This window comes from Macrobrachium rosenbergii, chromosome 40, assembly GCF_040412425.1.
Source record: "Macrobrachium rosenbergii isolate ZJJX-2024 chromosome 40, ASM4041242v1, whole genome shotgun sequence".
Taxonomy (NCBI): Eukaryota; Metazoa; Arthropoda; class Malacostraca; order Decapoda; family Palaemonidae; genus Macrobrachium; species Macrobrachium rosenbergii.
In genome coordinates this window covers 26,682,666-26,699,857 of record NC_089780.1, presented here as the reverse complement: position 1 = coordinate 26,699,857, position 17,192 = coordinate 26,682,666, and the positions used below count along the sequence as shown (strand labels likewise).

Here is a 17,192-nt window from a genome sequence, read left to right as displayed (position 1 = left end):
ACAATTACAAAAATGCAAATATTAAATGAAACATGTAGTTTGATTGAATTATAAATTCAATCAAACCACATCAGTAGAAAACAATAAATGCTATAATTTCATATTCTATCACTGCAGGAACCTTTTTTATGTATATCATTGCAACCTTTGAGATCACAAGTCTTATTTTCCTGCCACATCATCTGTGAGACTCTCTTCCCTCATAATACAATTTTCTCACCATACCCTGACCATACCTCTTTCCATTCAAAATCCCCATCATTTTCCTTTTCAGTACCCAAGTTTCAGTCACTAAGATATGATTTTCAAAATTTTTAAAGGTTTTATACAAAACTTCACACTTGATGACATATATGGAATTATATTATTTACACTTGACCACCTTTCTAAAACATTTTGAAAATATGACATTTTTAATGTCTGTGCAACTTTCAGGGCATCTCATACTAGTGAAATTTTCTTATGTCTAGAAAGGTGAAACACAAAAACTTTAACACAGACACACTTGTCTTTCAGCTTACCATTATCGGAGATATCTAGCGCAGATAAACATCTAACACCGTGAATGCAGGATTCTAGAATTTGTGCTCCTGTTCCACCTAACTGGTTACTACTTAGATCAAGTTCAACCTCAGAAATATTTTCATTGCAAGCTAAACCTAACAACACATTCCTGAAAGAGAAAAAGAAAAGTCAGCTGACACTTGACACATGCATCAAACTGCATTTTTTGGATATTATGACAAAATTAACATATGTCTAAATAGTAAATTTGTGCTTAATACTGTACATCGAATACTGAAAATTGTTCTTGCTAAGCTCACAATGACAAATCAGTACTAGTAAATTATTTTTCCATTCAACTTTATTTTTTTCCACCAACAAAACATTTTTACATGTGATGTTAATACCAATCATAATTCATACTTATGTTGTCTGCTCTTAAAATTTCATAAGGAAAACTAAGTGAAATGGCATATATTATGCTGAGAATATAGTACAGAAAGATTTAAAAATTTCAGTCAAATATTACTGATACAAATGTAATTAAGGAGAGATTCCAACCATGAATGGACAAAAATGTTGACTCACACAAATGTTATCCTACATCCAAAGGCTAAGTTATTTATTACTCATAACTGCTTTTACCTTAAATCCAAAATCTGACTCACTAGCCAGCTACACCTATTCATACTTCTAAACTAGTTTGAATGTCAAAGTATTTCAAACACTTGCTTTATAAAGACATTTTCTAATAAAACTGACAATATTTTCAAGTACTGTACAAATCTACATTGCAAGCAAACTACTGTAAATTAACTCCAATACTTCCAATATTTTCAGTTCTAAAATAAGATTTATGTGACCAAAGAATATGGAATTTATATCAGAATTCTGATATGGAATTTTTAAAATACTCATGACAGTAAACCACTGCATTTCAGTTTAAGACCAAATACTACCTTAAATGAAAATATAGGCCTTTAAAATAAAAAAAAAAAAAAAATTTTAAATTGGTAAACAGTCCATATTCAACTTCTTATGAACTTATAATCATTACATGAAAATAGTCAATGCATTACCAAAGATAAGATCATACTGAGTTACTGGACATTAACATCAGATACAAAGCCTATATTTCTCTAATATTAGATAAGAATATCTCAATTTGTGGCTCATGTGCCTAACCATTTCAATATACAGACACAACACTATCCTATATGAATTACAAAAAACCATAGGGCAACCAAAAAGAAACTAAACTTACATTAAAAATAATCTACAGTCGAGTCTAAATCATGAGCAACACTGGAAATTATGTACAGATGTGAGTGCAATCTAATGGTTCCTTTACTATGTTTTCACCAAAGTGCATCCTAAAACTGGTTGTTTTGCAAGTACTTACTTAAGAGCATCCGCTGGAAGTTTACAATGACTTAAAGTAAGGGACTTAAGGGCTAACGTTGATGTGAAATACTGCTTGAAGGACGGCAGCATCTCGCGAGTTTTCTTGCTACCAAAACTATTACGGGATAAATTTAGATGTGATAAACTACTTGTACAACCACGCAGTAATGCGCCAAAAACCTGAAATAAATTTACAACCATTAACCTACTGTAGTCACCTTTCCTAAGGTTACAACATTACTAAGGTTCATGTTCATTTTATAATGTCTGTAGAATGAAATTTCTGCCAATATAGAAATGAATGAATTCTTCTCATTTGTTCAAATAAAGTGAAAAATTCCTGCAAAATAAAAGCACACACTCAAGGGAACTAATTTAGACTTTTTAAATTTTCAAATGCAAAACCCTGCATGACAACAAAAAATTTAATTTGCAAGGACAAGAAAAACCTTAATCTCTTCCTTTATTAAAATATGCAAAAAACTGGCTTCTCAATAAAATCAGTTCCGTGCTAATTACATGTATTTTTCATTATACACTACAGTTCCCTGTATCCTTAACATCATCATCAAATGTATATGTAGATTATGTAAATTGATAAATCTCTCATTGACTGTAATTCTGAAATGAACATTGTAAGGAAGGAATTTGTAGCATTGAACAGTTTCACAACAGCACTGCAACAAGGGAAAGCAAGGCCAGCAGGTTGGGATGCAGAGGTGGCAACTCTACTCTGCTGATGAGGGTGTATTTCAATATAATCTCAAATTGAAAATTTTTTTACATTTCAACCCCAAAAAAAATCCCAACAAAACATTTTAATGTCAGTTATCTCAACCACTATATAACCTAGAGGTTTAGTTTAAAATGTAAAACGCACAATATTGAAAAGTGTATATAGAAAATAAAAACAAGAAAAAAAATCTACTTACCGCATCAATGGCACATTCAGTAGCAGATAAGTCAAGCGTCTTGAGAGCGTTTGGTTGAGCCAGGAAGTTATATAAATTGTTGATGTCATCTCGAAGAGAGTTGCCACCAAGACTGAGGAATGTTAGAGTCTGACACATGTACTGAAATAATAAAACTGAATTTATGAAGAGATTCTACAAAAAAGTACTTGCGGTGAAAGACATCTTTTGTCATATTTCTTCATTCCCACTTTATCATACACTCACTACTGTAATGTCCACAGAACACATTTCTACCACTGAATATGGACTTGACCAAAAAGCAGCAGAAAAGAAGAAAAGTCTTCAAGCAAACCTCATCTGCTCCCACCACCTTCTCCCAACCATAAATCTTAATTACTTCAGAGCTGATACTTTACTGAGTATATATAAGATTCCATGGGTTCATGAACTCATCTCGGTCTTCTCTTTTCAGAGGTGGCAATTAATTTGAGGTCTAGACAGCCACAGGGGTCCGATCTCACTATCCTGCCAGCACACCATATATACCATTGACACACTAAGTGTCATGTCTTCTCCTGGCAAATAGCTAAAATAGTTCAACTTCAAGACCTAATGCAGTTCAATTCATTTTCTTATAAATACATGAATGTTTGACTGCCTCCCTTACTTTTAATTTAATTAGACTCACATTCAAATTTTGTATTCACCAAGTCTGCCAGTGGTCACAAATTTCACTGTACTAGTTATCATTCCTGATACAGTAAAAATAATCTGATAACCTGCAGAGATATTCTGCACCTGTTATTTCTTATTCTCCCGTGTAACATATACATATACATATATATATATATGTATATTACTTTTGCCCTAGTATAATTCTCCTTATTACTCTCAAGTACATTAAACATAGTTGAAATAGAACTTCCAATAATTTAGGAAATGGAAATTTGTAAATTTCATTGTAGAAATTAAGACAACAGTGTTACCTATGAAGCTTAAATATAAGAGGAAAATGCCTATCAGACTTAGTAAATAACTGTACAAACTTGCCATAAGGTTTGATACATAGTAGTGGAAAATAACTTGAATTGAAATTGATTGTTGTTCTTTTCCAGTAACTGGCAAGCTATAACCCAATAGTATTATACATGCTACTATCAAGAAGTCCCAATTTAATAAAAATACTTAACTAAAACATAACATACAAAATTAACTAAAAAAAATTATCATTATTACCATTATCATCATTATGTCTTATAGAAACCCATCAAAATGATGGATAAAGTAAGATATTACATCCTATTTACTATGAACACTTACCTTATTCACAGAGAGGGAATGTGCCAGCATATTAACGCCTTTACCGGTGAGCCCACAATGCGAAAGGTTCAAGTGACTCAGACCTTTTGCCTGTCGTCCAATGGGATTACTAATATGTACAGCACCTGGTAAGGAAATCAATCCATTATACTTTCATTTATTTACAAATAAATCTAAAGATAATCACTTTGCCATTTGCAGTACAGTACTGTCTAGACAAGCAGAGCCCGTTATACTAAGCATATCTTAATGGAAAAAAAAAAAAAAAGAAAATTGTACTTCATATCATTTTCTGAAATTCATTCTAAATGTAAAAAAAAAGAATATTATACTTTACAACCTCTTCTGAAATTCATTCAAACATACACCTGAACTGTTACATGCCAAAGTTGACAAAATTAACAGGTCTTAATTTCACCTATACTGTGAACATAAAGCTAGAAAATGTCGTGAAATTTAATTCCCTAAGACTCTCACAATTTCAGCAATTTAAGCCTTTAAATTACTCATTATTAGGTAAACATTGAAGAAGCTCTTGCTAAAGGATGAAGGAAAACATAACCAAGGTTAATCATAAACTTTCTGTTGTACACGCAAAATTTATGTAAAAAAAAAACACACATCTAAAATTACTAAAACGTAACCCCAAAACAACCTAAATATCAAAATCTTACCACACAAATCAGTTTACAATACACAGATCCCACTATTACCAACAAATACAATTCCTTTCCCACTAACATACACAATGCTACAAAAATTTATGTCAATAAGGTTTCCTTTGCTTCTCAAGAAACCAGACGTTTCTAATATAATTATCATCATACTCACAATTCTCCCAAGCAAATTTCTAACCGATAAATTTGCATCAAGCTGACACCATACAAAACCATACCCTACACTAAATCCCACAAGCCTATATTTTTTTCATCTAATTCAAAAATTATTCAACTGTAACTACATAATGCTGTAAAACAACAATTACAAATTAATTTTTTCCATTGAATTATGAAATGGTGAATAAACACCCCTTTTTTCAATAAAGTATTATTAATATTATAATGACTACTAAAACCAGAGTACACAACCACTGGATGAAGTGTCAACTTCCCATGGCTGGCTTGAAGGGTTTGTCCTTAAAAAAAAAAAAAAAAAAAAAAAAAAAAAAAAAAAAAAAAAAAAAACGATATTAAATAAATACTTCACTTATATTAAAATATACAGTACATCCTTCGCCAACCTCAACAACCTCCTTGACCTGCCTGCCTGAGCTCTGTGATTCCTTTGTCCAGTGAGAGCTCAGTAAAACACAAAAATTCAGTTCTCTTGATGCTTTGGATGTCCCAATTATTTCTTTTTTGTACTAGTTCTCAAGATTAAAGTGAATAACTTGGTACCCCCAAACCAGTCTCTGGTACAAATGTGTATTCCTAAAATATAACTGAAAATAATGAAGTATTACATGCATACTACAGTCTGTATGAACATATCACCCCAATCTTCTTCAGTTTTAGATAATAGTACTGTAAATGATTCAGGTACAGTATACAGAATGGACCTCATCCCTACTCCAATTGTCAAACCCACTTACATGAGTTACCTATACCATTCAAATGAAAGCCTTGCTTCAAGAGATTGTACATATATTAATCCACAAATTTTTGCTAAGTGAATAAGAGGATTGAGAAACAAAATATATTAAACAATTAAGATCAAGAATATGAAAAACTTATTGAAAAACTACATTTTAAACCTGCAAGAAATATAAAATACTTAAAAGATCTATCCTACCTGGCCAGATTGGACAATGAGATTAATTTTGTTTTCTATGTTAATAACCCACCAGCAATACATGCTTCCAATCTGCTTAAGTAACCAAACCACATAATACTCAAGACTTTCCACTTACCATAACATATCTTATAAGTAACTTAAACTGTGTACAGTATTTACTATTTTCTAAATTTAAATAATGAAAAAATAAATGTTAATATTCATAATTACATACAATCATTAAATGAATCAATTTCAGAATACTTCTAATTAATTTTTTAGCCAACCATCACGGTAAAATAAATGAATCAACTGCCAAGCTAACAATGAATATAATGCACACATCATTGGGGAATTTTATCCTACCTAAATCATGAGATAAAAATAAAGGAAAAACGGGAGTAAAACAAATATAAACAACTGCAATCATAACCTAGCAATCTGCAGACTCTTAATACTCCAAACTGACATTATACTCGTATAACAGTCTAAATCTCTCAATCTCCCATAACAGCTTATCTCAGCCTAACATTCAGTCACATACCTGTTTTACATAACTGAATTTCCATAAGAATGTATCATTTTAAAGTGTAAATGAATCCCAAATGTGTTCCATAGACACATTTTTCAAAACAGCTTATTAAATTCAATATTTCATAACAACCTGTCAATAGATTTCAATTTCTCACACACTATTTCAAAAGGAATTAAATCAAACCTTTTCAAATGAATTACCATCCTCAAAAATTGTCCTTTCACATCAACTCCCTAATCTTTTTAAACCAGTCCCTTGGCCACAAAAACACTTTTACAACACATAATCAATGTCATCATCATTAAAGTTTTGGCATAATATTTTCCCTTTACTTCTTATCAGGGATAAATTTAGAACATTATAGTGTGAGTTCTATAAGCAAGTGACTAATAATCAATTAAACATTTCCCATCAATAAGTTTAATACTGTACTACCATAATCAAGACCAAAGGTACTGGATTTTTCGAACTTCAGATATAACGACAGGCTTCAACTAAGCTCAAGAAGCCAAATCCTACTGCAATGAGAATGGCATAATATTTTCTTAATTGTAAAGAACATTAAGCACCTAAAAACTTAAATTATTCTAGGGCTTAATGTGTGTAGCAATTCAAACTAAAAGTTTAAAAAACCAGTTTATCTAACAGCAAATGCTACATTCAAAAAAACCATCTATCATCATGTTGGTACAGTACAAAGAGAGTATATAAATATATATGATAAAATACATAGTGTTGAAAAATGATATGGCTAACATATATACTGCTCATTTGAGTATTCTAAAGGGGTTATATATACAGTATTAATATGATGTTACGCTACCTAAATCCCTCCTCAACTTCAACTGTTTTATAATGGGTTGGGTTCCTTAATGAGGTCTGCAGACTCTAGTTCAGCCTCAAAAGGAATATATGTCAATCAAGTTGATTCTTCTGCCCCCCATGTCATGTCACAACAAGGAAACATCGAACCCAAAACAACTGACAACAGAAGAGGAGGAGGGCTTTGAACTACTTCTTAAATTTAAGTGAAATACATCAACATACAGAATTCTGTCAGTTTGGGATACTAAGCAAGCCGTAAAATAGCAGGAACAATAATTGAGGTCAATCAGTCAGATATCAAAAGAATCATTTTACCTGACAACAATGAAACAAGCAAGTGATTACCAAGACAAGAGTGAAATAATAAAAGTCACCATGCCATACATTAATTGTCCCAATATTTTTTCAGTATATATATTTTTATACAGGGCTAGTCAATTATGCCATACTGTAAATAATGCCATGCTTTCTTTTCATGATGAGAAAAGAAACACAAAGTAATACTGCCTTATTTACACAAGTAGAAAAGGACAAAAGTACCCATCAAATTTCAGTTAAAACTTACTTACAATGACCAAATACAGAGCATTAGTAGAAGTGAAGAGTTCCCGAGTTATTTCATAAATAATTTACAAAGATGACCTCTACATGACACCCTTGATACCTCCAAAGGTCAATCTATATAGTGGTCAAATCTCGATGCTTATTTAAATTGTACATTATAAGAATCTTCTAATAAAAGTGTCTATTCAGCTATAAAATCATATCACTGCATCAAATCAAAAATATTAAATTCTAAACCCTCAACATAGTAGGCTAATAATAGATGAATTTCTTCACCAAACACTTAGCATGAAATATCACTATGCATCAGCTGACAAGCTACTTGTAAAATTCTGAAACGCAATGAAAACTGGTAGCTAGCAAAAGTGGGTGGTAATATTTGAAAAATCATGACAGACATCGAGATTGGACAAAAGCATTAGCATCCCAAAGAAATCATATAAGAGCAAGAGGTAGCAGCAGTCACCCCTAGATGTCAGACATAACCCAGCATATGGTATTCTGCAGGAGTCAAAGGTGTCACCTATATGGATGGTCCATCTGTGATTCTCCAGTCTCCATTCCATTCCCAAACCACAGCACCAAGAGCAGCAGAGCAACCAGATCACAGGTACCCACGTAAGTCATAACAAAAGGGCCAATGCCAAAGGCTGCTAAAAGTGATGTGGGATAGAAGGAACATTATAACTTGTCAAAACACTTCAAGACCATCCAGAGAGATGACCCCAATGCTGTAACAGCAACCAAAAATGATAACAAACCCCCAGCTACTGGAGACAGCTTGGCTACCAGACCGCACAGATTGCTTAAACCTGTTGAGAAAAAAGTTGTGAGCAAAGTCAAACATAGCACACCTTTGCTCTTCTCTTATGACTGATCAACCTCTCTCACTTTTCTCAGCATTTATTCAACTCACCAAAAACAGCAACATACGATTACGATTTAAGAAAAAATTTCTTCTCTTAATGAATACAATACAAGTACAGGCATAATGCTTTCAGATATGGATGTATTTCATATACTAAATTAGCAAAACAATATTGTCTTCCATATCTGATACACATATGCACTGCACTGCATGCATTACTGTAAAAACTGTTACCACAATCATATTACAAAAATGTACCTAGTTGATAAGAAAACAACCGCTCAAAATTTTGTTTTTTCAATAACCAAAAACAAGATAAACATCCCTCTCCTCCTATAAAATATAAAATAGATGGTAATCCAAGTTTCCCACCATTTACTCTCACTGTGACAGAGAAATTAATGCCTTAGTTATACCCACTTCTCATGAATGAAAACTGATGACATAAGTTTCAAGCTGTTGGTTCTTGCTATGACAGAAAAGTTGCCACTCTCTCTCTTTTACTATTTTCATTTCTACATCATATTTTCTCACTATCATGTTAGGCATCTGGATGAATTCCCTCCACACACTACCTCAGTTCAATAGTCTTACAAGTCTGAGCTATGCAATTTCTTGATGATCTGGATCTTTCTGTTGGTCACCATCCTGTTACCTTCACAAACACAAATTCTCTGCTTGTCCCATTTCCCTTCTCAGCCTGTGCCCATACCAACATCTTTGAGAACCCTATTGGTTTACCACCCTCTGAAGACCAAATCAGTTTGCTAATTTCCAGAATTTCCACTTGAGTTTAAGTTAATCATTTCTTTGCTGCAAATAAAAATACAAAATTTTTTTACCTGCTTGGTAATGGGCCAATCCTTTTTACCAGCAATCCTAAAATTCCTTATTGGCCTCTAACTTTGGCCCCTTAGTCCAGCAAGATCACCAGACAAAATATGTTCTATCTTTTTACTATCAATTCATGCTGCACAACACAAGCACCAAACATTTCTTACCCTATTTGAGGCCCAAGGAAGCAAAACAAATCAAAGCACCACCTTAGGCAGCTTCGATTTTTTTTTTTCATGTTTCGCTATTTTAACCTTTATTCTAACAGATTCAACCCTTTATAAAATATTGACTGCATGTAATGTGAAAAAAAAAGACTACAAAAAAATATCTCATGGGTTTAAGACTGACCCAAATGTGTGTAAATCTTGGAGCAAAATGCCACCGCCCTCAATAAATGTGGGGGGTATTAGGAGTTGGCCATTAGCTCCATAGTACTCTTGTGCCTGTAGTAAATCAGAGTGTAGCATCTTTAGACCATGATTACACTCACCCCTTGCTCTGTCCTTCCATCTCATCTCTGTACCTTCTAGAGGAACACTAATTCTTCTCTAAATTACACCATTTACTGGTTTTTTATATATTAGTTCACCATCAAGTTGAGTAAATGAAAGTGAAAAGGAGTATTCTGTGGTGTAGAAATTACCAAAGCCTTGTGTTTTAAAGCTGAGAAAGAGTGTGTTGACTAGAAAAAAGTACAACAAGAATAATGGTAAAATTTAGTATGGGTGAGTACATGATTTACTTCGGTACAATGATTATCCCACTGTTAACCAATGTTTATTATTAATAACACAATATTTAAGAGCCCTTTTTTTCATTTTTCTGTATTACAAAATTAAACCTTTATCATTTACTATCAACAATGTATGTGTCCTGAAATAATCCTTAATTACTTTCCTTAAACTAAACCAGCATTAACTTCATATAGTAATTTGAAAAACCAATCTATGCCTGAAATCAAATTTACTTCAGGAGTTGTGACTGCATGAAATTTATAAAAGAAACCACCCAGCAAAATACAGTAATTCATCCTCTTTCAAGCTATTCTCTTCTACTTTACTTCACAAAACTTTAATCAGAGTATTTTTGGGAATAGTAGAAATGGCTGAGGAAATAAAATTCCTCCTCTTCCAAGCTATTCTCTTCTACTTTACTCCACAAAACTTTATACTGAGTATTTTTGGGAATAAAGGAGAAATGGCTGAGGAGATAAACCTATCTCCAAGACCAGACAAATACAGAGTTCACTCTCTGGGTCATGTAAAAATTTCCCTTCTTTTTTCTTGATTGCTAACAATGAACTACCTGATACAATTTTCAACTGAACAAGTGTCAAAGAAAGATTAAAACGAGGGTAAACCATTCAATAAAATGCTAGGACAGTAGATATGTTCTTACCTTTATCCTCTAATGGATTGTGCGATATATCCAACTTTTGTAGGGGAATGTTGCTATTTGACAATAATGCTAACGACAACTTATTTGCAAATTCCCTGAAAATGGAAGTAAAACCCTTTCATAAATATGCACAGGTAATGACTGCTACATGTCTGTAGTTTATTAATATAAATATACTTTAAATTTCACAACTGTCATCTTTACACTGGGTGTGAGATACCATAATTGAACAATGCACAGACAAAAAAATTCAGTAATGAAAACATTCCGCAAAATACATTGAAGAGACAATACTCACGCTTTGGCACCAATATTATCTAAATAAAGTTCTTCTATACTAAGTGACTTGCTAACCACGTGTAGGATTCGTTCTATTGCTTCGTGTGAGAGCTTACTATGGCTACAGCGCAGTTTACGAAACCAGGTGTTGTACTCGAGGGCACTGATGATAGGAATGAGGTCTCTAATGCAAGAGAAAAACATGGTATTAGCATGACAAAGTTCCCAGTAAGTAAATATTTTAGCGGCTTTGCATAACATGAAAAAAATTCTGGTTAATATTCTGGAGACCTTGAGACTTCCATAATCTACCAAGTCTCCAAAAGATATCTCTTCCTAGGGAGGGTTCAACCCTTTGGTTAAAAGTATAATTCAATTCCAACAAGGAATGACAAGCTAAGACAGTGCAATAAAAGTTAATTCAAACCTAACTTCCATGATTTCACCATTATGCATGAAAATGTAAACTTACTTCTGTTCTAAGTAATCAAAATCATGAAGGTATAATTCTCTAGTATCATGTGAGAGGTAGATGGTATCGACATCCCATGCCACTTCTTCTCTGTAGGGTAGAGCGTGGTAGTCGCACATACACATGTACTGTGTGGAAAACCCACCACATGGTCCCATGTCTCTGGTACCCCCTAAGGTTGCCCTTTCCAGCTCCTCCAGCTGCAGCATACGTTTGGACGGCTGAATGTCCACTTTTCGAATAATGTGCCTGGAAGGATATGAGTAGCCATTAATATTTTGTACTTATTTTTCAAAACTACAGTACTCTCAAACTTTCAAACATTATTATTATTATTATTATTATTATTATTATTATTATTATTAGTCAAAGGGTTGAACCCTATTCATATAGAACACATACACAGGAGCCACTGATTTGAAATTCAATCTTCCAAAGAATATGGTGTTCATTCAAAAGAAGTAACAAAAGTTAATGGGAAACACAGAAAGAGGAGCTCAGTTATTAGAAAAACAAATTACCAAATTAATAAATAAATAAAAATTAAGTAAAATATCAAAATATGAGCTGATTTGTATTAGGGTAGTAATTAACAATCAAAAGATTTGTTTTCAAAGTCGAATCATTTCCCCCAAAAATGAGCAACTTAATTTAAGCAAAGATTCTGTTACAAAAACAAAGGACTGTAATGGGCAGCAACTCACGTGAGAGGAACGGCAGGGAATATATTTTTGAGCGCAGTGCTGAGGCTGAGGACCATCGTGTCCACCTCATGGCTGCTGTTCTCCTCATGGGTGGTATAATACGTGTATACTCGGTCACAAACCGTCAGACACAACTGTGGGAACAGAAAAGAAACATTTTTCAATAAAGCATAACACACCAAGTACAGCAATAATATAACTAAATACTATAAGTACTATTTTACAACAAGAAAATTTAAAATAAGTACACCTTGCATAACAGAAAAAACTGTATTAAACTAAATTCATATGATAAAAACAAACCTCTAACAGCAAAGCAAGCTGCAGTTCAAAAAATACCCATATTTGAGAATTAAAATCAAATGATTAAAATAAATTTTAAAAACCACTTTACACTTCTGGAATAAAAAAATTAATAAAGTGAATAAATGCCTTACTTTAAACATAAAAAATATTTGCGCCTTTATAGTACTGTATTGAAATTATATAATACAAAATATAATCAAGTATGTAAATACCACAGTCACAGCATTATGTATCACATAATGTTTTGTATACAAAAACATATCGGTTCCCTTGTATGTACAAGACTTCAGTTCCCTTGTGATAATTAATAGAGTAAACCCCAGTATTCGTGTTCTCACAATTCGCGGACCCTCATATTCGCGGATTTCTCTGTAGAATGTATCTACCTATTATTCGTGGTATTTTTCACTGAGAAATATTCACTAATTACTCTTTACTCTATTTTCTTATAATTTTCATGACTAAACACACTTTTTGTGATAAAACTATTAAAATACTCAGTTATAAGCATTTTTAGATGGTTTTTCTTGTGTTCAAACTATCAAAATAGGCAGTTCTAAGTGTTTTTAGAGGGGTTTTAAGTATTCGTGGATTTTAGCTATTCAGGGGTGTGTGGTATGCATCCCCAATGAATACGGAGGGTTTACTGTACTGATTATACTGAAATGTGAAATCTCATGGTAAAAAATTTTAGTACACTAATAGACAACACAACAATGAACATTCAGTAATAAATATACAATTACATTTAGCAAACTTTTGTTATTCCCTTGACATTTTTTCTTTTGCTATGGAAGTTCAAATGTTATACTAAAAGCTGATGAATCCTAAAACAGACTTATCTTATATTCATAAAACAAACAAATAATAAGGAGACTTCATAAAAGAAAAGATTACTACAATATAACACTGTAAACCACAAAATAGCAGACAGCATCATGACCACTCATTTAAATAGAAATAAGATAAATGGAATCACATAACAGAACTGCATTTAAACAATATTTTCTCATCATTAAACAGTAGGAGTGGTAATTCCATAGGCACTATGAAAAATAAAGTATAACAGTTCATAGTACCAAAGGCACCAAATCACTTTTCTCATCTTGAACTAGGCATCTGTTTTCAAATGAATTGAACTATGGGTTTCTTGTATAAAGCTAAAGGTATACAGTATATGCTTCCCCTAAATGCCTAAGTTTTAGTAAATGGCTTCTATTCTAAGAATCTCAAATGCCAATTCAGTCTCCTGTATGACAAAATAGAACAGTAACAAAGGAAATCCATTTTCTATTATGGTAAACACATAGGCCTTACAGGGTAACAATAACATAGAGGGATGTCCCTCCCCACCTTCTGTTGAGCTTTCTATACATAAATTTTCTCTCTCTCTCTCTCTCTCTCTCTCTCTCTCTCTCTCTCTCTCTCTCTCTCTCTCTCTCTCTCTCTCTCTCTCTCTCTCTCTTGATATATATATATATATATATATATATATATATATATATATATATATATATATATATATATATATATATATATATATATATATATATATATATATATATATATATATTATATATATATATATATATATATATATATATATATATATATATATATATATATATATATATATATATATATATATATATATATATATATATATATATATATATATAAAAGGTTAAATGGTGGATGCAGCTAGGGTTCAAAAAGATGCAGCAATTACCATTTAGTAATACAGCAAGTTTCTTCTTCAAAGATATAGGTATATATTCAAAACTCTTAAATGTTCTGCTTCCTCTATATGCCTAAGCTTTAGTAAATGGTCTCTGCTATCAGAAAGTTCTTCATTGGAGGAGTGGGCAGAGCTTTCAGCTAGCACGCTGTTGGCCCAGCATTCGACTCCCCAAGCGGCCAATGAAGAAATTTCTCGTCATGATGTGGTTCGGATTCCACAATAAGCTGTAGGTCCCATTGCTAGGTAACCAGTTGGTTCTTAGCCACGTAAAATAAATCTAATCCTTCGAGCCAGCCCTAGGAGAGCTGTTAACCAGCTCAGTGGTCTGGTTAAACTAAGATATACTTAACTTTTTTTTTCCTGCTATCAGAAACTCACATGCCAGATCAGTTTCCCCTGTGATAAAATAAAACAGTACCAAAAAAAGAAATCTATTGTCTTTCATGGTAAACACACTGGCCTTACAGGGTAACAACGACATAGAGGGGCGTTCTTTCCTTTTCTGTTGTGTTCTCTATACACAATTTTCTTCTCTACATACAGTACTTCCCTCCACTCCAGGCTCATAGCCCCATTCCATTAACCACCCAAGCAACCACATCCTTCCTACAATGCTAAACTAAACAAAAAAGTGAATGAAGGAATGATGAAATCTGGACAATACAGCAAAGCACCGGGGTTCTTTCAGTCATCCGGTGATTAAGACTGAAAAGGAGTTGGAATGGTTGGATAATAAAATCTAGAAAATGGTGAAATGAACTACAAAGATCTAAAGGTGAACGAGGGAGAAAATGTACAGTCATATACTGAAGTAATTGTTAAGAGAAGTTGGAGGAGGAAAGGGCAGGAATAAGAGCAAATTAAAGGCTGAAAGGTGGATGTTGCCAGGGTTGGAAGAGACGCTGCTAACACCCTTTATATAATGCAGCGAGAGAGATAACCTTTTGAATAACTTATGAATGGTTTAACCCCAGTGAGGTGAGGATTAACTCATCGAGTCTCTCCGTTTAGAAGAGAGAGAGAGAGAGAGAGAGAGAGAGAGAGAGAGAGAGAGAGAGAGAGAGAGAGAGAGAGAGAGAAACATTTACTTTATAACATTCAATGTGGTACCAAAGGTCATTCATTTGCTGAGTGATAAGAGAGGGGAAGAACAAGTAAAAGAGCCGCTGATAATTAAGAAATCATAAAACGAAACCATACGTAAAACATCGGCGAACACACACACACACACACACACACACACACACACACAGAGAGAGAGAGAGAGAGAGAGAGAGAGAGAGAGAGAGAGAGAGAGAGAGAGAGAGATTCTTAATAATTTAAGATATTGAACAAAGCTTTTCAGTACTACAGTCATTTGTCAGGAGAGAGAGAGAGAGAGAGAGAGAGAGAGAGAGAGAGAGAGAGAGAGAGAGAGAGAGAGAGAGAGAGAGAGAGACTAGGTCATCATTATAAAAAATGACCACTTAAGGCCATCTTTAACTCTCATGACTCGAAAACTCTCATGACTCTAAGAACACACAGCCTTGAATCATCTCTGGCCAATCACCATCAGTGACAGGTGTGTTTTTGCTTTGAAAAGAAATTTTTTTGTAAAAGCAATAAAAGAAAATTTCATTTGTAAAAGCAATAAAAAAAAATTTCTGTAAAAGAAATTAAGAAAATTCTCTGCAAAATTAAGAACATTTTCTTTGTATAAGCAAAAGATAATTGTCTTTGTAAAAACAATAAAAGACAATTTTCTTTGTAAATGCAATAAAATACAATTACCTTTGTACAAGTAATAAAGGAACACTCTTTGTAAGAGCAATAAAAGAAACTTTCCTTTGTAAAAGTAATAAGACAATTTTCCTTGTAAAAACAAAATTTTCATTGTAAAAACAATACGACAATTTTCTTTGTAAAAGCAATAAAAGAAAATACAAGAAACATCACAAAGGTCAGGTGCGTGATGACAATGTTTATTCAAATGATGACTATATGCAAACACTAAAATTCAATCATCTACAATTTGAGGTGCGTGACAAGTACTATTCATCTACTGAGAGAGAGAGAGAGAGAGAGAGAGAGAGAGAGAGAGAGAGAGAGAGAGAGAGAGAGAGAGAGAGAGAGAGAGAGAGAGAGAGACTTGAAAATTGAAGAAATAAAAATAAAAACATTAATATACGTCACTCACTGGCGTAGAGAGAGAGAGAGAGAGAGAGAGAGAGAGAGAGAGAGAGAGAGAGAGAGAGAGAGAAACCTTATCCATTCAAGATACAGTATAACATTATAACACTGAGGTACCAAAAGTCATTCATTTGCAGAGAGAGAGAGAGAGAGAGAGAGAGAGAGAGAGAGAGAGAGAGAGAGAGAGAGAGAGAAACCTTATCCATTCAAGATACAGTATAACATTATAACAGTGAGGTACCAAAATTCATTCATTTTCAGAGAGAGAGAGAGAGAGAGAGAATTAGTACCAGTAGATATTACGAAAAAATAAAACCACAGGCCAAGTAGAGGAAGTGACACTTTAAAGACAGAAAATATATAATAAAACGTTGCAGAAATAAAATTCATCCATTACCAGAGAGAGAGAGAGAGAGAGAGAGAGAGAGAGAGAGAGAGAGAGAGAGAGAGAGAGAGAGAGAGAGAGAGAGAGAGAGAGAGAGAATTTTAAATTACGAAGTATCGTCACAACAGTAAAATCATTTATGCATAAATACAAAAGAAGTATAAATAAACTAATTAGAAATCTGAAGAGGAACT

The 17,192-nt window shown here is 33.1% G+C and overlaps 1 protein-coding gene across 50 annotated transcripts in view; it reads right to left on the bottom strand.

The window, feature by feature from the left end:
• LRR (Leucine-rich repeat) overlaps positions 1 to 17,192 on the bottom strand; it is a 264,962-nt gene that overhangs the window by 152,485 nt on the left and 95,285 nt on the right. For 28 of the 50 annotated variants that reach the window (XM_067083417.1, XM_067083435.1, XM_067083439.1 and 25 more), the window contains exons 5-12: positions 12,398 to 12,531; positions 11,694 to 11,942; positions 11,241 to 11,405; positions 10,943 to 11,037; positions 4,143 to 4,267; positions 2,841 to 2,981; positions 1,907 to 2,088; positions 522 to 673 (exon numbers count right to left, since the gene is read on the bottom strand). In XM_067083417.1, coding sequence (XP_066939518.1) covers positions 522 to 673; positions 1,907 to 2,088; positions 2,841 to 2,981; positions 4,143 to 4,267; positions 10,943 to 11,037; positions 11,241 to 11,405; positions 11,694 to 11,942; positions 12,398 to 12,531 — 1,243 coding nt within the window. Of the gene's footprint in view, positions 1 to 521; positions 674 to 1,906; positions 2,089 to 2,840; positions 2,982 to 4,142; positions 4,268 to 8,600; positions 8,652 to 10,942; positions 11,038 to 11,240; positions 11,406 to 11,693; positions 11,943 to 12,397; positions 12,532 to 17,192 lie in introns of all 50 variants that reach the window. The other 22 variants (XM_067083429.1, XM_067083416.1, XM_067083408.1 and 19 more) reach the window with 1 other exon arrangement.